At 44.7% G+C, this 25,416-nt stretch overlaps 1 protein-coding gene across 1 annotated transcript in view; it reads right to left on the minus strand.

Moving 5' to 3' along the window:
- SLC9A6 (solute carrier family 9 member A6) overlaps positions 1-25,416 on the minus strand; it is a 217,620-nt gene that overhangs the window by 27,439 nt on the left and 164,765 nt on the right. The window contains exons 11-12 of the mRNA XM_069212484.1: positions 11,039-11,150; positions 6,118-6,271 (exon numbers count right to left, since the gene is read on the minus strand). Coding sequence (XP_069068585.1) covers positions 6,118-6,271; positions 11,039-11,150 — 266 coding nt within the window. The remainder of the gene's footprint in view (positions 1-6,117; positions 6,272-11,038; positions 11,151-25,416) is intronic.

The following is a 25,416-nucleotide window of genomic DNA, read 5'->3' on the forward strand; positions in this document are numbered from 1 at the left end:
AATGCCACTGGAAAACTTAGGCAACAGTGTGGCAACTTTCTAAAGTTGCCTTTTACTCAACAGTTAGATTAAATTCGATTTGGTCATCAAGTCAGGTTTAATGTAAAAATTATTTTGATACATTGAAGAACCAATGTTAGTAGTTCCATTAAGGATTTAGCACAGCTGAGTTGTCAGCATGTAACCCTGAACTTGAGACTAGGGGCTACTATTCTTTCCACGGTGAAAAACAACAATTTGGGGTTGTTACTGTTAGGACATATAAAACTACAAGTCCTACTTTTTAATATACAACACCCTGCCTTAAGCCTACTTTAGGGGTGACATGTATAGTATTGAGGGAGGTCTGGACATTGTCATTAGCTGAAATGGCCAAGTCGAGTTAGCAGATTTAAAACTGCTCTACCAGTCTAGAGTGGTAGGCTAGGAGACATGTTTTACTTTGTAAACCTCATGGTGGTAGAATATGTGTTGCAGCCCCTGGGGAACACTAACTTGCAGGCCCTGGGTACCCCTGGTGCCATTTACGGTTGAGCGATGAGCATGGTAACCTATGCCAACTGGATATAAGCTAATCAAATATATACTATTAAGGGTCACAGCAAGTGTGCTGTTATCTGCAAAGAGAGGCATTTCCTTGCAGTGGAAAAGGGAAAAAAAATATCTAGGATGGCTGCATTCAAATAGTGGTCTTAATGAGAGCCAAGGAGATGTTGAAAGAGATTGTGAGTAAAGCATGCATTGCTGTTCAGTATAGTTTTAATCATGAGGTTCTCTCCGAGTTAGCTGAGTGGGTTGCACAAGTGGCTGCTGAGTGCTAGAACCTTGGGCTCCGACACCGGAAGTGCTCTGTCTAACGACCCTTGGAGCTGTGTTTGTGGTCACTTATTCAGTTCTGCTGCTCCCCAGGTTTGCTCACACATGCAGAGTGGCTTTGATTGTACTTTATGAAGGGCCAACTTGTGAGTATGGGAACACCCTTAAGAGGAAGTGAAGGAGCTGTAGGAGGTGCTGTGGTTATCCCAACCTTGAAGAAACTTCTTGAGAGCAGTAGTAATTCATCTGAATCTTTTACTGATTTGAACCCTGGGGTAGCAACATGGATTTGGAAGGTCCCGGTTTGTGGTTAGCGCCTAGTGTTCGTTTCCCTGCACTGAGTTTTATATCTCTAAAACTGACAAATCTTGAGTGTTGTACCTGGAGTTTTTATCTCAAAAAGTGTACCCGAGCCTCATAAGAAAGCAAAATATACACCTACCAGTACAATGCACTACCTAGATGCGTTCTCTTTTGTTGGTAGAGAAATGGCTTTGAACAGAATTCTTTGTCTCGAACGTTCTCTGTCCCATTGTGCATTAAACAATTTGCCTATAGTATAAAAACAGAATTTCTACTGGACTCTCCCTGCAAGCACATCCACTGTCTCATGCTTCATAACTGGCTTGAGGTGGTCCTCCTTTCCAGACACTGCCTTTGAGTAGTGATGCCCCTCAGAGCATGGATAAAGCCTGAAGCACACACAACTGTGGCACAAAGTGGTGTGAGGTTTCTGTACTAAAAGTGTGATTACAGAAGAAAAAAGTCTTGTAGATTGCACCCCCTCAACCGACACTAAAGAATCTACTGTCCCACCCCGTACCCTTGCCATATACCAAAAGGAGGTACTTTAGTACGTCTTATCAGCAAAGCTTTGCTAACAAAGTCTTCACTGAATTTGCAAAGGGAGTTCTCTCAGCATCCTCCTCAAACCCGTGTCCGCAGCTCCAGCCACTGGAATGCAGGCAATACACTTTCACTGTCTAGGAAGCGGTCTTAGTCTTTCATCTTGTGCTTATATAACCAGAGGCATCCAAACGCATCCCATGTTGCTTTGCAATTAATATTGTGAGCCAGACTTGAGGATGATCATCAACAGTCCAAACAGGTCAACGCAGTCTCCTCCTCCTGCTTCAACACCCTCTGCATGCTCCGCAGAATCTACAAGTGGATCCCAACGGAAACCAGAAAAACGGTGACCCAAGCCCTCGTCAGTAGCAGACTTGACTACGGCAACGCACTCTACACAGGCATCCCAACGAAAGACATCCAACGACTCCAATGCATCTGCCCGCTTGATCCTCGACATACCCCGCCGATGCCACATCTCCCACCACCTGAAGGACCTCCACTGGCTCCCCGTGGACAAGAGGATCACCTTTAAACTTCTCACCCACGCGCACAAAGCTCTACACAACGCCGGACCCGCCTACCTGAACAACAGACTCAACTCCTACGTCCCCTCAAGCCAACTCCGCTCTGCCAACCTTTCCCTCGGCATCGTTCCCCGAATCCAGCACAAGACCGCAGGCGGCAGATCCTTCGCCTACCTCGCCGCCAAGACCTGGAACTCACTCCCCACCTCCCTGCGCCAGACCCAGGACCTCCTCACCTTCAGGAGACTCCTCAAGACATGGCTATTCGACCGATAGCAGCTACCCCCCCCTCAGCACCTTGAAACCCTAACGGGTACATAGCACGCTTTATAAATTTACTGATTGATTGAGAAGACATCCGCTTCAGCATTTGTAGAATCTTCTTTTCAATGTGTACATTATTTGCCCATGTATTTTCGCAAGCTGCTATGATCTTAAGGTTACTGCTTCCTGTGAGGGCAACCTAAAGTGCGCGATATTTCTTGACATATACGTCTAGCCATTACTTTTCGCTTCCAACCTTTGAGCTGATCAAATAGCCTAGCAGTAGCGTAGCAACAGAGAGATTGTTAGCCTGACTGCAGTGTTAATTAACAATACTGAAGATTTCTCTAAATGGAACCTTGTCAGCATCACACGAGTAGGAGGCATCTGGCAAGGCACGCAAATAATGCCCTTCCATGACCTACAATAGCTGTATAAATTACACAGGACCAAATTCCATAAATATTTACAATTGCGTCATGCATTTGCAAACCACTGAGACTCCATTACAGTCATCACTGAACCCCCTAGAAGCACAAATTCTCATGGGCCCACTGGAGAAAGGGGGGATTAGCCCACATTCATAAATCATGGGGGGCAAATCCTCCAGACCACCCTGGCACAACTAAAAGAAAAATGGAGTACATGGATGGGCCCATGAGACGATGATTACTGAAGAGAGGCTCTGATTGCCTATGCCCCCCGCCTATTACCACCTGTGGTGCTGGCCATTGCGTCTAACTTCTGTCTTGTCCTGCTGAACTTCTTGCATGCCACCTATCTGTTGCCCCAGAGGCTCTGGCAAATGGGACGGCATCTCATGCCGGAGTGCCTCCTCTGTCCTGAACCACGGAGGACTTTCTTTCACGTGGTCTGGGAGTGCCCAGTTATCACCTCATACTGATGAGAAATATTTGCAATACTATTGAGGGTATTTCAATGTCCCGTTGACCTATCAACACCTATTGCTTTGTTGGGATTTCTAAATGAACTGGGGGGGACTGACCCTAATGGGAATTGGTGTCCTAATTGCTAAAAGGGACATTGCTAAACACTGGAATTTGAGACAATTGTCCACCACCACCAAATGGGAGTGCACAATGGACCAGTATTTGTAAACCAAATAACCCATCTACGAGGCAATGGACTGACTCCAAAAACATGCAAAGATATGGTGGAAATGTTCTTATTAATCCTAACATACACATAATTGAGCCAATGGTAATGGGCAACAGGTTTACAATGACTGCACTGTATGTTCGGTTTTGCCATCTCAATAAGATCAATAAAATTTGGTTTAAAAATAATAAAAATAGCACAATCTTCACATGAAAATAGTGTTTTTTTCTAGTTTTGCATCCTCAAACTGCACACAACCTCAGAATTATCCTCTATATGACTAAAATCCAGTATGAAAAACTGACCCAGATTTAAAACTGGATTGTTGTTTCTTCTTCCTTTACATACTCAGCATGCCTCCGATCTGAGCACAACGCAATCTTTCACGTTTGTTTGCCTTAATCCCTCTATTTCTGTTAATTGCCGACAATTTATTTACATGATCACCTCTCCTCTTTGAAATCTAACAATATCTAATCTCTTCTAGCTCATCTATTAATCCTACCATGTGCATCAGTTCACATATACCACTTGCCTCCCACACCCACTAATGATCACAACTAACTCCTATTCATTTAATTTATCCCAAAGAAACTGGTGTGAATGAAGGGAATGATTTGCTTGGGGACAAACAACCATTCCCAATAGCGAAGTATACAAAGCTTTGTCTTCAGAGCAGCGTGCAGTCCCACATAAATTACTTTCACTTCACGTCTAGGGCAGCAAACTCTATATAAATACAATTACTATAAAATACAATACAGTGTATTGCACTGCAACATACCTCAGACTGGATCAGAGCATTAAGAGTTCATGTAATATATAATAAATTGCAAGTCTGACAAAATGCACATCAAGGTCTTAATCTGGAGGAAGAAGTTCCTGTCTTAATCTGGAGGAAGAGGTATACTTTAGACAGCTGTGTTGGCAAGTACAAGAGGGCATATACCTGTACTCCTAAACTGTGAATGGCCTTGGCTGGGGATGTCAGAATGCCCATGACTGCGGGCATGCTGAGGGATTCCAACGCAAGCAGTTTCATTAGATATGAGAAGATCAGTTTTCAGTAGGTTTAATTTTAAAAAGTTGACCAATACCCATCACTGAGTTAGTGAGGGACAGTTATGTAAAGATAGACTTCCCTGTTTGCAGACTTATTGACTGGGACAAGCCAAAGATCAGCTAGTAATGCTCAGCATTAATGTAGAATCTGGCCCCAGCCAAGGATAACCAATTCGGTTGAGGATATATGTACAGACTGAAGCTGGCAAGAAGAAAACTAAGAATCCCCAACAGTGGTATCCTTTGGCAGTGAGTTAAAAGGGGTATTAAGTGTTGGAATACAATCTTTAATGTCAGAAAGGAGCAGTCTAAGTAAGGATGGTCTGTCACCCCGACTTCGACCAGTCTTGAGGACAAATTTGCAGGGAGTATGGTATTCATACCACCCTTGTCTATCAGTCTCATAAAATCATCCAGCACCAATAATTCCACCAGGTTGGTGCTTCTTATGCATCTGTACTTGGCTGAACACTAGATACAGAAGAAGGGAGATTGAGAAAGTTGCTAGGATCCTCTTCTGATAATGGGAGCTTCTTTGGAAGAGCTTGATTATGGTAGTTTCCATGGTCATGGACAAATACCTGAAGCTAGAAAGGAATTAAATAGAGCTAATAGCTTTCCTATCAAGTGACGGTTACCTGCTTCATGTATTTGGCCATGAGAACACAGTTTATTGTGTCTGAAGGTCTCAAATTGCTGACTGTCAGAGACAAGTGTGAAATGAACTAGTGATGTGATGGGTGCTTCAACAGGAGGATAGCATTCCAGGAAAGAATGTTAGAATGTGTTCAAGTTCTATATTTTACCAAAGTTTTCAAATGTCAGATTTTCAGACCATCTACATTATGTGGCCACCTTGGAATAAGATGTGCCCAGGTTTTGCCAGCTTTGAGCTCTCTGCTGTTGAAAGACCTTTTGTAGACCGCATCAAAATTTACAATATATGCTATCTTGGAATGGTAAATAAAAAATAATTAAAATGGTGAATCCATAATGCCGGTAGCATGCATGTGTGGTGACAAATACACAGGTCATCATACTGGGTTGTCATAGCATCCTAACACGCATGCACACACATCAAGCTCTTACTTTTTTCCCCTGATGCTGCCCTATTGCAAAAAATAATTTATTTTTGCTGATGTTGCACATCCTCAGTATAAAACATTGGCAAAGCAAGTAAGTCAAAAAGGCACTCATACGTGCTTTGCCAATGACTGTTTATTGTGTTTACTGTGTATTGGACAAATGTTTTAAATTAAAACGTTGTCCAATACAAATTTAACTTTTTCTTTTCTGGAGCAAAATCTCAGCAACATCTTTCTGGAAGAGCTTTTCAACAAATAAAATATGATCAATTAAACTAGTGGTTTCAGGGCTAAATTACAAATAATGAAAGGTAATAGAGTTGTTCACTAGATGACGCACCTAAATTAAAATTTCCTTTTAACATTAAAATAAATACAAGCTGCTCACATCTCACCTGATATGCAGACAAGACAACATTGCTGTAGTACCACCACCGAAAACCCAAACAGTGAAAAATACAATTAAAAGTGTTGTGCTGAACATCATCTGTCGTGCGTAGGTGGCAGTGTCTCGAATGGACAAGGCAAACGCCATGGCTCCTCGTAGACCTGGGAGAAAGAGAAGCGTGAAAGGAAACTTGTGTATAACTTTTTCAGTGTCCAAGCTCTTCACGATGACGTTCCTACAATGGATACATCATCCCTGGTAAAATGACCTGGCAATGTCAAGTAAGGAGTTGTTCCATACAGAGAATACCAGAAGCAGACTGCAATATCCATTTCTCTTCCCATTCAAAATGATGTACAGGAGGAAAGGTCAGAGTACGTATACCTGCAGAAAGGGCACTTTTAATTCTGCATTAAGTAAATACAAAATGCAAAGCTTTCATAATCTCCTCTAGAATACACCATGTAGAACCAACACAATTTCACCATCAAAGGTGTTTGAAACTTAAATATTGGCCTGTATGCATTTGTATTCTATTATCGACTTTAATATTCTATCACCCCTCAAATGCTGTGATCAGTGCTGGCTACGCCAGTTGTTGCTGCTGATATGCTGAACTTAAAAAATACAGTAAAGTAAAAATAAAAACTTTTGGTACATGCAAATATACTTAAAGCAAACCGCTTTAAAAGCTGGACACACTGTCCAATTCGGCACATTAATACCTAGTAGCATAGCATTAATACCTAGTAGCATAACAGCAGGCAGACTGTTTGCCTGCTTATAGGAAGCATTTTAGTCATCTATTCATAAAAATAGGATAAAGCCAGACATATGGTGAATCTGTTACTCTTAGTCCATAAATCACTTTCTATTTTCAGCTTGAGGACTGGGCCCGAACCAGCATCTGTAGCTGCACATACAGGACTTTATACATAGGCATGGCATAAGGAGCATGTTCCTACACATATGCATGCCTTCGCTAATTCCACTAAAAAAATAAAATAGGAGCCAATCTGTTTCATTTGTCTGACAGGCGGCTGAGAGGTTTGAAAACTGGAATTGGAAACTGTATGGACTAAGAATAATGGCATAACTGTAAAGGTGACTTTATCTTACTCTTACATCAGGGGTCTTTCACATTCTCATCATAAGGTTGACTCCACAGCAGAAGAGAAAGAGAAGAGAAGAGCAGTGTCAGAAAGCTGACACAACCAGGTGGCCAAACTTTGCTTCACTCTAGGAAAAAACTTCAAGTGCTAAGTAACAACTCAAGGATGCAGAATCTCCCATTTAGCTATTTGGCATACATCTCTGATAGCTGCGTGCCAGGATTCCAATCAAAGTGGTATAATTGGCCATTAGTTGAAGTTAGAGAGACAGTCTTGTAAAAATAGGGTATGGACCCCGGTTAGCAGTCTCATTGACTGAGACCAGCCAAAGATCAGGTCAAAGTATCTGGCGCCAGCCTAGAATAGCAAGTTATGCAGGGAATGTATGTACAAAATGAATAACAAAGGTGACAAGATCAAGCACTGAGAATTCCTACAGGTGATAATCTGTGGCAATGAGCTAAAAAAGGGGCAGTGGTAAAGTAACAGACTACTCCTCTGTGATGGGAAATATTGTATCCATGGTTAACCAGAACCAGAAATGCAGTCTTAGCCCTGGTGGAACCTGCCCTAACACTGGATGAAAACTGAGCTTCATACAATGTTTCAACATTACACATCTGGCAACGGTGGCCGCAGCTGATACTTGGCCAGCATCATTCCCCCAGATCTCACACAAAGCTGATCTGATGAACACATCTCCGGTTTTGGCCAAATAAAAGCAAAAGGCATGCTCGATCTCCAGATTGCATGGTCTCCTCTGCTGAGGATGCTTGTCAATGTGGAAAGGAATCCAGGAAAACATGTCTTCATTTAGAACCAATTCCATTAGTACTTTAGGTATGAAGGGTGGCTGCAGCCAGAGAACTACCCTGTCCCTGTGAACACTCTAAAATGCTCTGAGGCATTGTAGCTCACTTAGTCACCTGGCTGTTACTATAGCAACCAAAAAAGCAGTCCATCACAAAACAAACTTCATGCTACATGAAGTCACTGGATCAAAAGGTCAGTGAAACAAACTGATGAGGACTAGGGGGCATCTGGATACCTTACAAAAGGGAACAAGAACATTAGGCATGTCAGGGATGTCTCTTCACGTCTTTGTTCTACATGGGAAATGTCTTCACAAGTCTCTCCAGTCGCCATGAGGTAGGTCTTAAGTTTCCACCTGCAAGGCTGCCACAGCAGTCTGAAATATAAAAGACCAGCCACTGCATCCATCAAGGTATTGGTGCTCTCTTTCTCCTGCAAGTCCAATAGAGAGTGCTTCCAAAGCGTTGACCAAGACCACATGGCAGCACCTGCTTGGTTGCCAGTCGTATAGCCACTAGTACCTGTATCTCCACGTCTGTGCCTAGTTAACTGAATGAGATGTCTTGTGAGAACGCGGTCTGGAGATGGTTAGTGCTTTATTGGGGGAATTGTCTAATTGTCACCCCCATTCTCCCAGCAGGAGCAGCACTGCCTGTATCTGGGAACGGCATATGAATCAGGACTGGTGCTTTGAACAGGTCTTCTGGTCACGAGAGTGGAGCCTGAGTAAACTTGAGCTGCTGCGCATTAGGCTGCAGCTACAACAAACTTGAACAAACTTGAAACTGGTACGCAGGGGGATTTCCCTAGCCTCAACTTCCTCACTGGATCCTCCAGGAAAGAGTATGTGCTGAGTATCAAGGACAACATAACTGCTGACCCAGCTGCTCCTAGTTATAAGGCTCACATGAATCCAGTCTTTCTGAAATGGAATCTACAATTCCTTAAGAGCAGGACCAGCAAAAGGAGACAGTCCTGAGGAAAGAGACCATAGGACCCAGCTGCTGAGCGCACTGCAGCTGTCCTTGGGCAACCAGTGCTAACTCTTGCTCCTGCAGACATGGGCTCACAAATATGGTAAATGGGTCCCGTACTTCTTGGTGCAGTTTGCCTCTAGTGTCGGGACACCCTCTTGAGAGGGCTGGAATTGCCAGGTGCCCACAACAGCCGGTGTGGTGGAGGCTAGTTTCTCTCATTGATTCCACTTTTTTTTCCTATTCTATGGGAAAACAGCCAATTGTGAACCAAAGCCCTGCAGGCGAGGTCTCTGCTCTATATTTTGTCCTTGCACAAGACTTCACTTACTCAGGTACTGGCACTTGTACTCTTAACTGCTACCTACAGATAGTAGGTGATGGGCTGAACCATGAGGCAGTGGAGGAGTCAGGAGACTGCCCTACCTGCACTGTCTGGATCAGAAAACAACCTAAGCAATCACCAGTGGCTGATATTAATTCCTTCTTTCACTTTGTTGTTTGTTGCAGTCTGATGGGTAAGACATGGGTCTTGTTCACACTGTGACATAGGACTGAAGTTGTGCCACACAGATTAAGTCCAATAGGACAAAAATGGTCTGGGGTTGCTTACACTGCCATTTGGAGGGGACCGAGCCTGTCAGGTCAGTTCAGACTGGACTACTCCTATTAGAGAGGGACCAAGACTTATATGCATACAGCTGGTCTCTCTACAGTGAAAGAATGGGCAAAAAACAATGGAATGAAACCCAGCTAGACTGATTGTCGGCTACGGAGTCTAAGTTGAGCATTCCTCCCATCACACTGTTTTGTTTGTTTGCAGTCTAGCAAAGTGACAGAGACTGCCCACAGGAAAAAACTGTGCTCAACCTGTTAGTGTTAATTAGTGATCTGAAGCATACACTAAAAGGAGAGGCTCACACTTTCTGTGAAATGGCAGCTTATGAAGCTTACACCCATGGTCGGTTTGGAGCAAGTGGACTAGTAACAGGGAACGGGTGAAGGTCTAGTGGCTTGGTGCTTTAAATTTCCATAGGAATACTCACCTCACTTGTAAACTTTGGGGAAAGGGCCTATTACCAGGACGTCTTACTGCTTCACCAACAGAACACACACTCAGTGCCCAGTGACTGAGACCATGTGTTGTCCTACTGACTCTTTTTACTGAGGAGTCTCAATGTCTCTTAAGGTATTGGTGCAGCCTTGCTCTGCATGTAAGTCAGGCATTTGCAGAAGAAACTTCCACTCATGGCAGCACACAGAGCAGGTACTGGATTAGTAGTCAACAAATAGAAGACCCAGATGAAATGGCGCTCATAGGTAAACCTAGTGTTGCAGTTTAATTTAATAATTCTGAAGGAAGAAGAGCATGGGGGTTAAAAACAGCATAAAGAGATCCAAATAGACCAAAGTATCCTTAACAAGAGGAGCAAGTTCCACGCCACACCATTTGGCAAAATAAAGGAAGCTGACAAAGGTGTGCATAGGCACAGTGATGGAGGAGGCTGTCTACGAGCTACATATAAATGAGACTGCACTGTATAAACAGCTTTAGTAGCAGCTTTCCGTCCTAACACTTTGCGACAGTGGTATCCATAAGTTCACAATGGGAAAGATCTACAACTTTAGTGTATCTGTATATATCAAATGGAGGCTGAACAAATGCTAATTAAATTAACCAGATGTGATTATGCAGCAACAGTTAAAATGCAGTAGCTTTAATATTTATTAACCTACATCGTTCCTCAGGCTAGTAGCACATTAACTATAAGTAGCACACATGTATTTAAAGCACAGTAGATGTGATTATGGCCATGTGGCTGTAAAGTATGTTAGTTTACAATCAACTTCTGAGCACCATGGACACGTGAACACACATTGATGCGGAGTCCAGGCACTAAGTACATTATGTAACTACAAATTTGCCCTTGAATACAAACTTGAATAAATGCAAAGTTCAGGAGAAAATATATATGGTTATTAATTTAGAGATTGCCATGGCTACATCACTGTAGAAGATGCCACATACCTGCAAACATCATCATGTGTTGTAAACTGGATCTGATCTTGTTTCTTCTACCCAAATTGAGCAGGAAGGACAGTGGGTAGATATTTGCAGCTCTTCCCAAGAACACAGCAAGCTACATTCACAACTTTATTAAGGAAAATTGACTGCAGTTCTTTTCTTTCATAAATAACTAGGAATACACAGGTGCAATACTAAGCATTCATTTTTCTCCTTGGAAACATGAGTAGGGTAAGACCAATCTGCAATGTTTTACTTCCCCTTTAATAAAAAACAAATTGGAGACTACAATTTCAATGCAATTTCACACGGATGCGCTACGGGCAGTTAATCATGTGAGACAAGTGAATGTATTTATTTAGACTGCAAAAAAGACCATCACACTCAAGACTTGCATAAAGTATTAAATATAGGATTTTCTGCAATGTGCCAAGAAGCAAGGCCACTGACCATGCCAAAGCCTCCCTTGCACAACATTTAATGTGAGGGAGGTGGGTCTTGCTGAACAGTGCTACAGGACCCTCTTGGGTGCCTCAGTGTGGAGAAGGCTATAGTTGGGTTTAATGGAACAGCCCACCAATGATTTGCCTCTAGGTTTAAGGGTAAATAACTCATACTGCAGACTTCATAACATTTTAAAAACATGTGTGCGCCATGGGAGATTGTTCTCTTTTGCGCAAAGGTCAGGCTTCATCATTCCTTGCCTTAAAAGAGAACAGTAAGATCGGTGAGAGACCGTCCCATGACATTCAATAAAAGGTATGTAATTTGGCTCAGCCCGGAGGCTTCAGTGGACTCTCAAGGAGCTTCCTCTGTGGGTCAGTCATTTGAAGGTGGCGTGGTATGCCATTACTGAGCAAAGGGTCCTATTGGGACCAGGGCCTTTACATCAGCGGGCCTTGTGGGCAGTACAGAGGACTTTGACCTGGGAACCCATGAAACATTTTAAAATGTTTTGTGTTTTCCTGGACTTGTAACTTTAAACATAATGTGGCCTTCTCGAGAAAATCTGAAGCCTGAGCTTCTTTAGGAGTCTGGTGCAAACAATACTGCAGTAGTCTAGGCAAGCCATCACAGTTATTCTTGTAAGCTCCACCCAATAGTCAGGATGGAGTAATGAGAGGATTCATTGGAGGAAGCAGAGAACCAACTTTTATCAATGCACTGATCCTGGAAGAGGTAGGAAAAGACATTTCAGAGTCTCGCATTCCCGGCTTTTTGTGTGGTGCATAACTTAGCTAGGAGGTCAACTTTAGTGGTGAGCTGGATACTGGTCCCCCTTGCACCATGATCTAATTTTCTGTCCCCTTAAAGTTTAAGATCTCTCTTTCATTAAGTGGACGATGAGACAGGTAGTCATATTATTCAGAATTTTCAGGGTATTTTCCAGCTGGAAACGAATTGGGGAGCAGTCAGCATACCACTGAAGAAAAACATGTTTATGCCTTTTTTGTTCAAGTGTCTATATGCATATAATGAAGAGCAGACATGACAGGGAACCCTGTGTGATAAGCAAGTAACAGCATGTAACTAGGATCTCACTGACCTCATCCTAACTTGTTGGCTTCATTTTGAGAGGCCGCTGAGAGGTTGAGGAAAACTAGACCCAAGGTGAGCTACAGTTCCTCTGTAATGATACCAAAGGCAGTTTCAGTGCCCATGACTCATCCAAACCCAGAATGATGGTCCTGCAGGATGTGGTTTACTTCCAGGTGCTCTAAGAGCTGCCTAGTACCTGCCATTTCTCTGATTATGTTTAGGCCGGGTACATTAGAGGGGTCAGCTCAGGATTTCTTCAGTAGGGGCATGATAACATACTCGCAAAATCTTAGAGACTGCAAAAACAAAGCATTATTCACAGAAGCAAAGCCCATGTGGCCGCATGGAACAGCCTCAGGAATCCAGAAGTGCACAAATCCATTTGCTGGCTAGGCGCTTTTGTTTTCTAATTCACGCTTTTTGACTCTTACTCAGTTACTGGGTGAAAAGCAGAGAGAGTACACTGGGGCAGGGCAGTGGAAGGATAAGGTAGGGGCTCGGTGTTGCTGAGGATATATTACCAGATGTCGGGAATTTAAATAAAAAAATCTATGTAGCATATGGGAGCATCATGTCGTTTGTTTTGAGGGCACTCAGTGACCAACTCATCATCCATGTTAAAACCTCTCTCTTACCAAACATTTTTGTGCGTCTGGGAAACTTAGATGTAAGGCAGAAACTTTCATTTAACATATGATTACATTCTGGGAGCAGTAGTCTTGGTTCATTTTATGTGTTCAGTTGAAGTTCTGTCCAAGCAACAAGACTTTGTGTGTAACACTAAATAAAGCATGCAACCCATCATTTGGGAACAGCCAACATGTACGCCTGCAGCACAAAGATGGAGCATTACATCCTCCTAATGACACGTACAGAATTGAGGAATATTTTTGTAGGCAGGAACATGTGTGTCTTTCTCCAACGTAGGAAGAGTTGACGTCCATGCAACTGCTTGTCTTCCGGGATAAAACTGAAATTCTTGAATTAGTTACAATTACTTTTTTTTTTAAAGCAGGAAAAAAATGCCAGTGTATGTCGGTATTAGAAGCCAAGCTCATTCTGGTCTTAGGAAGTCAGCTTCGGATGCGGCACACTCCAGGTTCATATAACCATCTTGAGAGCAAGGCCTGGCAGGTGTTAGTACACGGATTCTACAGGTCTGGGTTTTAATGCTGACAGCACTTAAAGACACCCACCGTAAGCCACACAATGTGTTTTTTTTTTTTTTACAAATGTTCATTTTCACTCAAACACAGCTATGGAGTAGTAAATTATATGCAAAATTTCTAACTGAATGAGCCTAAAACCACCTGCACTCCTAGTCACCTCTCTGAGATATAGCAGAGACTCCTAGTCTTAATCATCAAGATTCTCAAAATCCATTTCCAGCTTGGCATTCAATTTTGCCAAAGAATGTACAGCATTACTTGTCAGCATTTTATACTTCACTGGACCATTTTAGATATTAGGTGTGCAGCTTGCAGGCGATTTCCCAAAGGTGCGCAAAAGGGGTGACCCTTTCCCAGTGCAGTGCAATTGGTGATATTTGAAAAATGTTGCCCTGTACAAGTGAAGATCCAGACTCATCGCAGAAAAAGACAAAATTGCACCCTTACGCTCTACACTTCTCAGTCTGAAGAAGCCCACAAAATCCCACTCCTTAAACTCTGAAAGGCATCTAATTTCTTTCATAGATTTCCCGTCCCACAGTGGGGTTTCTCCTGTGAGTTTTCCCCCTTCCAACCAATGTCTGTTTTGGGTATTATCCATGCCTTATATCAAAAGCCGTTGGAAAAGACAAAGGAGTGTTCCATCTTTCCTTATATTTATAATGCAGGTATCCCGGCTCATCCATCCTATATCTATCTATTCACAATGAAGGCTCATCCTCTACCATAAACGCCCACTAATTAACCACTATCAGCTGTACCATCAGGTAGTAGTTAGACAGATCAGAGAGAGAGAGAGAGAGAGAGAGAGAGATCCCTCCCTCAAACAGCCGGCTACATAAAGTATTCCATAGGATCCTAAAAGACCTTTCATGCTTAGCAATAGCAAACTTTTAGGAATGGCAAGGATGTGGAATGGTACCTGGGGAGCTCAATCATTGCGAAAAGTACTGGACTTCACAGTAGAGATCGTGCTACCTAGTACCTTTAAAAAAGGAGTCAAGAAGTACCTCTAAATTATGTTGTAAAATCACGTTTCATCCGTATTGACATATGTACCAAAATATGAGAACCTCCCAGTTTCTGTCTTGAACAGATTTCACTCAACTACTCCTGAAGTCAGCAAATGTACCAAATATACAAAAGATCTCCAGCAGCCATCTGACATTATTATCCAGGACTCCATCAGTTTTGAGCATAGAGAGAACAACTTTCCAAGTAGTATTTGCAAGTGACTCCATCCCTATCCAATTTGGAGTAAAAGGTGGACACCCTGTTACAGGTAACAAGGCCTTAGAAAACAGGTGTGCAAAGTTGGGCAAAGCCCTAAGATGCAACAAAATAAAAGTGACAGGCCTTACCAGATGAATGAAGGAGACGATCTGGCAAACTTCATCTCAACATGGATCCAAGATTTGCTAGAACTGAAGGTGAAGGATAATCCCATAAACACAGAAAATTACCACAGGAACAAGTCTTTTAAGAAAGAAAAAATCTCAACCATCCTTCATGGGTTTAATGGTAAATTACGGGGTTTCTTACACTTGAAATCAATTGTCTTGGTGGCAGAAAAAGGCAACACTGAATGCAAGCAGAACAAGATCTTGTCTTTCTAGACTTGGAGCCCAAACTAGAAAAAGCTAAAACATCTATGAGAACAGTTACAAACACCCTTCAATTGAAAAAAGCAAAAGGTATCTAAAATAGCTATTTACAGTGAGAACATACTAGGTAACTAATATTGTGTTATACAAGAGCATTGATCTGTAGATTGGAACTGAGAGGAATAATGTATTGCTCGTGGGGCCTTTTTTGGGATGTATGAACAGGTGTGAAAGGATGGACGAAAGCTTAGGTGTATGTGAACAAATTAAGAATTCTGATAATGAGGCATAGTTGTCTCTACCCAGAGCTAAAACAAGTGTTTGAAATCAAGACCAACTATGCACGTATCATCTACACAATGGCAGCATTCATAAAACTGCCAAAACCAAATCTGTTTGAGTATCATATGTATACTAATAATTAGCTTTCAAATTGTAATTGGATGAAGATGTTGAGGAAGCTATTTTAACACGGACAGTAACAGCTTCCAAGAATCTTAACATCACTTACATGACTTTTCAAGGTTCACCCTTCTTTAAAAATTAAGGGAAGCTGTTATTTATTTTTGAATTTAAGTCCCCTTCTGTTAAATCCCTTGGCTATATAATTCAGATTAGACTTCTGACCCAGCTGCAGGTTTTCAAGCCTTAAAATGAATATAACATGTTATGTTAACATAACAATGTAACAGAATAAGATCACAATCAGCAATAAACTCCTGCTGGAGGAAGAAACAGTCATTGACTAGGCTTGTGGGCAACGTTCTGTTTCCTACACACCAATGACCATCGCCGGCACACATGGAGGTACTAATATCGATTTGGTGTTACATAGCTAAAAATGACAACACAAACACAGGCCACAATTATTCCAGCTTTCTCCTGATCTAAATGTGTGCTCTGTATTCAGGTAGTCCCAGCAACCAAGTTTCTTATAGTCCCGTACATAGTGTGAAGACATTTCAGAAAAGGGGGTATATACAGTTTTTTTGTCGAGCAAAAAAATATCCCCTTTGCTCTTCTACAGGACATCACATTTGTTAAATTGAAATTCTACACAAAGTCCGTGCCAGAGAATTGACTTACACTGGATGTCCACTTGAAAATGGAATGAGTGTGTAAGAGAGGTCTGATTTGTTTCAGGGAGGGAAGACTAAATGAGGACGAGTGCGCGTGTGTGTGAGATGGTGGGACAATGTGGGAATGCTGCATATGCTAGACTTCAGGAAGAACTGTAGAGCTGAGGGAAAACCACCTACACAATGTCACACAATGTTACAGCCAGGTAATGTGATACCAACTTTAAACATTCCAACATGACCACTGAGTTTGTGTGCATTCTGTCCCACTGTATAGATGCGAGGCATGTTGGTTTTCTATTTCAACTGCCTACGACTATTGTCAACAAAAAAATTATCACTGCATTTAAATTACATTTTCTGTTTTTATCACTGCTTCCTGTCCTCTGCTTCCTGTCCTCTGAAGGTCATCTCCATAAGTCAAGTTTTCTCTTCCCACACAAACCTAAAAAAACGTTGTTTCCATGGCATGGCTTTTTTCATGGAAAATTCAGATTTTCACCATATTCGCACCTGCCATAGTGCAGAGTATCTCTTTCAAAAGATGGCTGCATCATTTCTTTCATCAATTGCAGCTGCAGTAGCTACTATGGTTTGTGAAAAGGGGGTACAGTAAAAGGTAACTCAAAAATTAAATTTCTCTACATCCTGTAGTGGGCATGTGTGCCCAAAAAAGCAGAAGCCAGAAAAACAATTTATTTTAAAAAAAAAGACAAATAATCAGTATCTGTCTAGTCAGTGCATCTGACGTTTTGGGGCAGGCACTTGAACAGTCCACAAAATATCCTGATGTTGCTGCTAGGCTCTGTACCTGGTCAGTGCTCTGCCACACATTTGGATGAAACAGGGTAAGATTAAATTTCAACAATTGGAAAACTAAACTAAGGGCCTCATTTAGAGTTTGGTGGAGGGGGTTACGGAGTCACAAATGTGACAGATATCCTGTTTGCTGTACCACAATTCCATTAGAGCCTATAGAACTTGTAATGTGGCAGACGGGATATCCATCATGTTTGTGACGGAGTAACTCCTTTGCCAAATTCTAAATCAGGCCCTAAGTCTGACCTGATTAAATCAGCTGCACAGCCTTCTATGCTTCCTGAAGATGCAACAGCCCTTCAGCCATGAAAGAGCTAAAGCTGTCGTCAGTCACAACAAATAAACAAATTGGCTGACATGGCCACGTTTTATTTTTCAGTATTCGTACAAAAAAAAAAAAAAAAAAAATCACACAATGACAGTGAAAACACCACAAAAAATACACCACACAGGTTTAGAAAAACGTAAGGTATTTATCTGAGTGAATTAAGGTCAAAACTATCAAGATTAAGTACCAGTCGAAATATTACTCTTGTAATGATAAGAAGTCTCTTAAGTTCTTAAATGCAACAATTGTCTCTTCCAAGCACAATGTACCTGGTTTGCGTCAAAATAACACGCACGAAGACTGCAGAGGAGGAGATGCATGGAAAAAAGTAGGTGTGCGTGGGATTTCCAGGCCCAGAGACGATGCAGTGATTCTTTTCCACGCAACAAGGGCTTTGCGTCGAATTGTGCTGCGCAGGCTTGAATCCTCTTTGCGATGCGGAGTCTTTTGACACCCAGGGACGATGCGTGGAAATCCTGGGCGTGCTGGACGAAGTCACATGTGCTGCTTCGATCCGGTGGGCAAAGCGTCCGAGTTCTATCGCACGCTGCGTCAATTACTCACGCAGCAAGTCGGGCTGCATCGATCCGGTGGCCTGTGCGTTGAAGTTTCGGTCGCAACGCTGGCACTGCATCGATCTCCACTGAGGGAGCCGGGCTGCGTTGTTCTGGTTCAGCGATGCAGTGATTTTCTCACCGCTGGGCAGGCTGTGCATGAATTCCAGCAGGCTGTGCATCGATTTTCACCACACAAGGAGTTTCTTTGCAGAGATTAAGTCTTTTTGGCCCTGAGACTTCAAGACAGGAGGCAAGCTCAATCCAAGCCCTTTGACAGCACTTCTCAGCAGAGCCAGAGGCCAGCAAGGCAGCAGTCCTATACAACAAAGCAGTCCAGGTGAGTCCTTTGGGAAGCCAGGCAGCTTCTCTCAGAAGGTTGCAGGTTCTGGTGCAGAGTGTCTTTCCCAGGAAGTGTCAGGGATCCAGTTTATCCTGTTTATATACCCAAAAGTGCCTTTGAAGTGGGGGAGACTTCAAAGAGTGGTTTTGGAGTGCACAAGGTCCCCTTTTAGTACAATCCTGTCTGCCAGGGTCCCAGTAGGGGGTTTGGCAGTCTACAGTGTGAGGGCAGGCCACTATCCTTTGAAATGTAAGTGTCAGGCCCGCCACCCTTCCAGCCCAGGAAGACCCATTCAGTATGCAGATGTGTGCAGGTGTGACTGATCATTCTGCGGTTGTGGTTGTCTGGGTGAAATGCACAAGGGAGCTGTCAACCAGCCCAGCCTAGACATGGATTGGAGACAGGCTGTAAGGCACAGAAGGATTTTAAGTGCAGAGAAATGCTCACATTCTAAAAGTGGTATTTCTAAAATAGTAATGTAAAATCCAACCTCACCAGTCAGCAGGATTTTGTATTACCATTCTGGCCATTCTAAATTGACTTGTCTACCCCTTTCTGATCAGAACCAACAACTAAAACAGTATATCCAGGTAGCCCTAATGTTAGCCTATGAAAGGAGCAGGCTTCACAGCAGTGGAAAATTAATATAGGAATTTTCCACAACCAGGACATATAAAACACACAGGTATATGTTCTGCCTTTTACCTAGATAGCACCCTGCCTTGTGGGTTATCCAGGGCCTACCTTAGGGATGACTTATGTGTATAAAAAGGGGAGTTTCAGCCTTGGCAAGTAGTTTTAAATGCCACGTCGAAGTGGCAGTGAAACTGCACACACAAGCCTTGCAATGGCAGGCCTGAGACATGGATAAGGGGCTACTTATGTGGGTGGCACAATCAGTGCTGCAGGCCCACTAATAGCATTTAATTTACAGGCCCTGGGTATGTGCAGTGCACTTTACTAGGGACGTACAAGTAAATTAAATATGCCAATTGGGTAGAAGCCAATGTCACCATGTTTTAAGAGAGAGAGCATATGCACTTTAGCACTGGTTGGCAGTGGTAAAGTGTGCAGAGTCCTAAAACCACCAAAAGGTGGAGGGAGGCCAGCAAAAACCTGGGGGTGACCACCCTAAGGCTGTCGGGTCTAACATGTGTGTCCCCCCCCCCCCGAAGCGTCAGTCGATAAGATGAATTCTCTGGAGTAGTCAGGTGCCTTGAGCACGGGTGCCGTGCACATGGCTTCCTTTAGGGAGTCAAAGGCTTTCTGACAAGCCTCTGTCCAATTCACCAACCTAGGTTGCTTTTTGGATGTGAGTTCTGTTAAGGGAGCAACTATGGTGACATAACCCTTAACAAATCTTCGGTAGTATCCGTTGAGACCTAAGAAGCCTCTCATCTCTGTCCGGGTTCTAGGTGTTTGCCAGGCCTTGACTGTTTCAATCTTGGCTTGGAGGGGCTGCACCTTGCCACCACCTACTAGGTGTCCCAAGTACACCACGGAACCAAGCCCAATCTGGCACTTGCTGGCCGTGATGGTAAGGCCTGCCTGTTGCAGGGCCTGAAGCACCTCGTTGAGGTGGAGCAGCTGTTCCTCCCAGCTGGAACAACAGACGGTGATGTTGTGTAGGTAGGCTGCGCAGAAGGCATTCTTGACAGCTAGGACCCCATTAACTAACCGTTGGAAGGTTGCGGGACATGTTTCAGTCCAAAGGGCATTACTCTGAACTGGTACTGAGGAACTTAGCAGCACCTAGCCTGTCTACGAGCCCATCAGCTCGGGGGATGGGGTGAGCATCTGTCTTTGTGACAGAGTTGAGACCCCAATAGTCCACGCAGAACCTAAGCTCTGGCTTGGCACCGGGAGCGGCAGCCTTCAGAACCAACACCACTGGGCTGGACCAGGGACTGTTGGACTTTTCTATCACCCTAAGAGCCAGCATCTTGGCAAGTTCCTCCTTGATGCTGGACCTCACCTTATCTGGCACTCTGTACATTGTATTCTTTACAGGGGGACTGTGTCCCGTGTCAATATCGTGGAAACACAAGTGCGTGAGCCCAGGGGTGAGGGAAAATAGGGAAGAGAACTGCTCCAATAACTCGTAGCAGTCTCCCCTCTGATCTGGGGTCAGGGAGTCAGAGAGATTAACACCCTCCACTGACCAATCACCTTCTTTGGCAGAGAGGAGGTCAGGGAGAGGCGCTCTCTCCTCTTCCATACCTTCATCTGTTACCAGGTGCATGCTGACTTCAGACCTCTCAAAATGAGGCTTCAGTCTGTTTTGATGGAGCACCCTTAGGGGGCTTGATGTCCACTAAATAAGTGCCCCCCTTCTGCTCCTTGATCTCAAATGGGCCACACCAGCGGTCCTGGAGAGCTCTAGGCTCTACTGGCTCCATTAGCCATACTTTGTCCCCAGGTGAGAATTCTACCAGGGTGGCCTTCTGGTCATCCCATTGCTTCACCTCTTGGCTGGCCTTGAGGTTGCTCTTGGCCTGTTTCCAGAAGTGTTGCATCCGGTTGCAGAGGGCCAGCATGTAACCGACCACATCCTGGAGGGTGGGGTTGGGGGATTCCTGGGAGCTTTCTGCCACCCCTCTTTCACTATGCTTAGGAGTCCCCTGACCGGGTATCCATAGAGAAGTTCAAAGGGGCTGAACCCCACCCCTTTCTAGTGCACCTCTCTAAGCAAACAGAAGGCATGACAAGAGGATGTCCCACTTGCACCTCATGGCCTCAGGTAGGCCTGTGATCATGCCTTTTAGGGTCTTGTTGAACCTCTCCACAAGCCCATTCGATTAAGGACGGTAAGAGGTGGTAAACCGGTAGGTCACCCCACACTCATCCCACATGGACTTCATGTACGCTGACATGAAGTTTGTGCCTCTGTCAAACACAACCTCTTTTGGAAACCCCACATGGGTAAATATCCCCATAAGAGCTCTGGTCACCACCGGTGCACTCACTGTCCTTAGAGGGATTGCCTCTGGATAGTGGGTGGCATGTTCCACCAAAATCAGGATAAACCTGTTGCCTAGGGCAATTTTGGGGTCCAAGGGACCAACGACATCGATGCCCACCCTTTCAAAGGGGGGTGCCAATGACAAGGAGTGGGATCAGGAGGGCCTTTATCCTTTTTCCTGTCTTCCCCCTAACCTGGCAGGTTGGGCAGGACCTACAGAAAGCATCGGAGGCTACCCGCATTCGCGGCCAATAAAAGGGGGTGACAAGCCTGGGGAAGGTCTTATCTTGCCCCAAATGTCCTGCCAGGGGGATGTCATGAGCCAAACCCAGTAGGCCCGGTAGCACTGGGGGACCACCAGCACATGTGCTGCCCCAGGTACCGGCACCTTGGGCTCACTGTAAAGGAGATCATTCTCCCAATAGATATGGTGATTGCCAGAGGCTTCACCTGCTGCCTGGGCCGTGGCCTGTCGCTCAAAACCTCAAGAGTGGGGCACTCTTTCTGCACTTTGCAGAATTCCTCCCTAGTTGGCCCACCCTCAACTTGCCAGCCAGCAAGCTCAGGTGGCTTATCCAATGCGACAATGTACTCCCCAGTTGGCTCACGGACCTCCTCCTCTGGGACCCTGTCAACCACCGTGGGAACTTCTGGGACCAGTTTCCCGCACCCCTTGCCCTTCTTCTTGACAGCTGTTTAGGCCATTGTTCCAGGCGCCATTGACTCCCTCCCGGGGCAGCCATGGACTGTGTGGTCATGCAGACCCTCTCAGACAACCCTAACATCTCCAGGTGAGACCTGAGCTCCATCTCCTTCCAGGTAGTATGCTTAAGGTTGTTGCCTAACAGACAATCTACAGGCATCGAAGGACTCAAAGCTACTTTTAGAGTACCAGAGACTCCCTCCCCACTCAAAGGGAACAAGAGCCAGAAGTAGCTGACTCTCACTTTTGTCAGTGACTATGACCTGGTGGAATGTATTAGGGATGGCCTGCTCTGCTGACACCAGCAGACCCCTGACAGTAGTCATGCTGGCTCCTATGTCACGCAGAGCCTCCACCCTTTGCCTATTAATGGTGACCCACTGCCTATACTTGGAAGTGTTGGCAGGCATGTCGGTTTTTGGCACCATTTCCTCATCTCCTAGGGACACTAGGGTTACCTCTATCTGTTCCCCAAAACTATCTGGGACTACCTCTTCCCCGCGCACTACGCTAGCCAACCCAGTTGTCTGCCCTCCAGTGGGGGGCTGTGCCCGCATGGGACACTTGGAGTCGCCCTTGAAGTGACCATGCTTGGTGCACTCTAAGCTTTTGGGTACAAACTTCCCTTTCTTCTTATCAAAGAAGCCTGGCCTCTTCTCAGATTCAGGATGGGACTGGTTACCACCACCCCACTGGGTATTGTTTTGGGGGCCTTTTGAGAACTCCTTTCTTCTGGTGGGAACCCTGCCCACCTTTGTGGGTGTCTTACACCCCCCCCCCCCAAAGATACCTTTTTGGACACTCTGGTGCTAACCCAGAGGTCCGCCTCCTCAGCAAGCTTCCTAGGATCAGTCAGCTTACTGTCAACTAGGTGCCGGCGCAACTCTGTAAAGCAAACACTGAGCATATGCTCTCTCAGGATCAAATTATACAATCCCATATAGTCATCTACTTTATTTTCCCGCACCCATCCCTTCATTGTCTTACTTGAAAAATCAAAAAAATCTACCCAAGTCTGTGTGAAGAGTTTGGTGCTGTCCCTGAACCTCTGACGGTACTTCTCAGGGGGTCAGTCCATATTTGGCAAAAAAATGGTTTTCACAGGCAAGTATGTGTTCTGATCCTTTGGGTCTAATGTAAGGAGTGTGTCCCTCCCAAGTACAGGCACATATCCGCACAAGCCTGCCCCCCGTTGCTCTTCTGGAACTCCATGAGCCCTTAGTGCAACTTCATAAGCCAACCATTTATCGAGGTCATCTCCCGCCACATAACTTGGCACCACATTTTTTGGTATACGAACCTTCTTGTCTCCAGCAGGTCCTGCATGTATGCTGCCACTGTCACTGCTGGACTCAGAGTGCCTAGACTTGAGGTCCAGCTCTTTGAGACTCAGTTTGTGAGCCAGAAGAAGTTTATTTTACGCCAAGACTCTCTCAGCTGCAACCTCAGCTCTCCTCTGCCTCTCTCTGAGCTTTCCTTTCTTTCCTCTGCCTCCGTGTTTAACCTTGCCATTTGCAATTGAAATTCTCTCTCCTCCCTCCTTTCCTCTGCGGTCAGGCCATGGCTAGAGACATTTCTCACTGGTTTACCAGGAAGCATAATTCCAGAGGTAACATCCCCAACTGCAGGTGGCAAATCCTCTGAAGGGCCATCCTCTGGCTCCTCCACCTCAATATTCTCTTGTGAACGGGCTTCTGCCCAGGCCCTCAACGCCTTTTAGTACTCCTCCTTCCTGGAGGCACCCCAGGTAGGAACTACCATCCCCTTGCAGAATCCTTTCAGCTGGCTGACAGTGCATGTCTCCAGCTTGGCTAGGTCGAACTCTCCAGCTCCTACTTGAGACCCAGCCAGAGACATGTTTGAGGATTTGGTTAAAATGTCAAGCAGAAAAACAAAATTGCAGGAAAAGAGAAGAAATCAAATTGACCTTCAACTGTGGATAGGTAGTGTACACGTAGCTATTGTATGTTACTGCACAAATACGAGTCCTATCCTCATCGCTGATCACCAATGTTAGAAATGGGGTCTCTAGTTCGCAGAGGTACACCCTTGTCCAAGTAGGGACCACTATCCTAGTCAGGGTAAGTCACACACAATCCAAGTTATCATGTGCCCACCCTCTGGTAGCTTGGCACTGAGCAGTCAGGATTAACTTGGAAGGCAATGTGTAAAGTATTTGTGCAATAAATCATGCAATAACAGTGAAATACCACAAAAAATACACCACACAGGTTTAGAAAAACATAAGGGGTTTATCTGAGTGAATTAAGGTCAAAACTATCAAGATTTGATAAGTACTAGTTGAAATATCACTTTTGTAATGATAAGAAGAGTCAAGTTATTAAAAGCAACAATTGTCTCCTGCAAGCACTAAGCACCTGGGTTGCGTCAAAATTACACGCACGAAGACCGCAGAGGAGGAGATGCATGGAAAAAGGTAGGTGTGCGTAAGATTTCTGGGCGTACACAGACGATGCATTGATTCTTTTCCATGCAACAAGGACTTTGCGTGGAATTCCAGCACGCAGGCTTGAATCCTCTTTGCGATGCTGGGTCTTTTGACGCCCAGGGATGATACATGGAAATCCTGGGTGTGCTATACGAAGTCACAGGTGCTGCGTCGATATGGTGGGCGAAGCGTCTGAGTTTCTGTTGCATGGCAGGTGCTGTGTTGATTCCTCATGCAAGAAGTCTGGCTGTGTCCTTCTGGCTCAGCGATGCGTTGATCCGGTGGGCTGTGCGGCGAAGTTCTGGTCACAACGCTGGCACTGCGTCGATCTCCACTCGGGAAGCGGGGCGTCGTTCTGGTTCCGCAATGCGGTGATTTTCTCACCGCTAGGTAGTCTGTGTGTCGATTCCGGCAGGCTGTGCATCGATTTTCGGCGCACAAGGAGTTTCTTTGCAGAGACAAAGTCTTTTTGGCCCTGAGACTTCAGGAACCGGAGGCAAGGTCAATCCAAGACCTTGGAGAGCACTTCTCAGCAGAGCCAGAGGCCAGCAAGGCAAGGCAACAGCAAGGCAGCAGTCCTTTACAGCAAAGCAGTCCAGGTGAGTCCTTTGGGCAGCCAGGCAGCTTCTCTTGGCAGGTTCTTTCCCAAGAAGTGTCTAAAATTTGTAGGCTAGGGATCCAGTTTATATGCCCAAAAGTGCCTTTGAAGTGGGGGAGACTTCAAAGAGTGGTTTTGAAGTGCACAAGGTCCCCTTTCAGTACACTCCTGTCTGCCAGGGTCCCAGTAAGAGGTTTTGCAGTCCATTGTGTAAGGGCATGACACTGTCCTTTG

The sequence above is a fragment of the Pleurodeles waltl genome, chromosome 2_1 (assembly GCF_031143425.1).
Source record: "Pleurodeles waltl isolate 20211129_DDA chromosome 2_1, aPleWal1.hap1.20221129, whole genome shotgun sequence".
NCBI lineage: Eukaryota > Metazoa > Chordata > Amphibia > Caudata > Salamandridae > Pleurodeles > Pleurodeles waltl.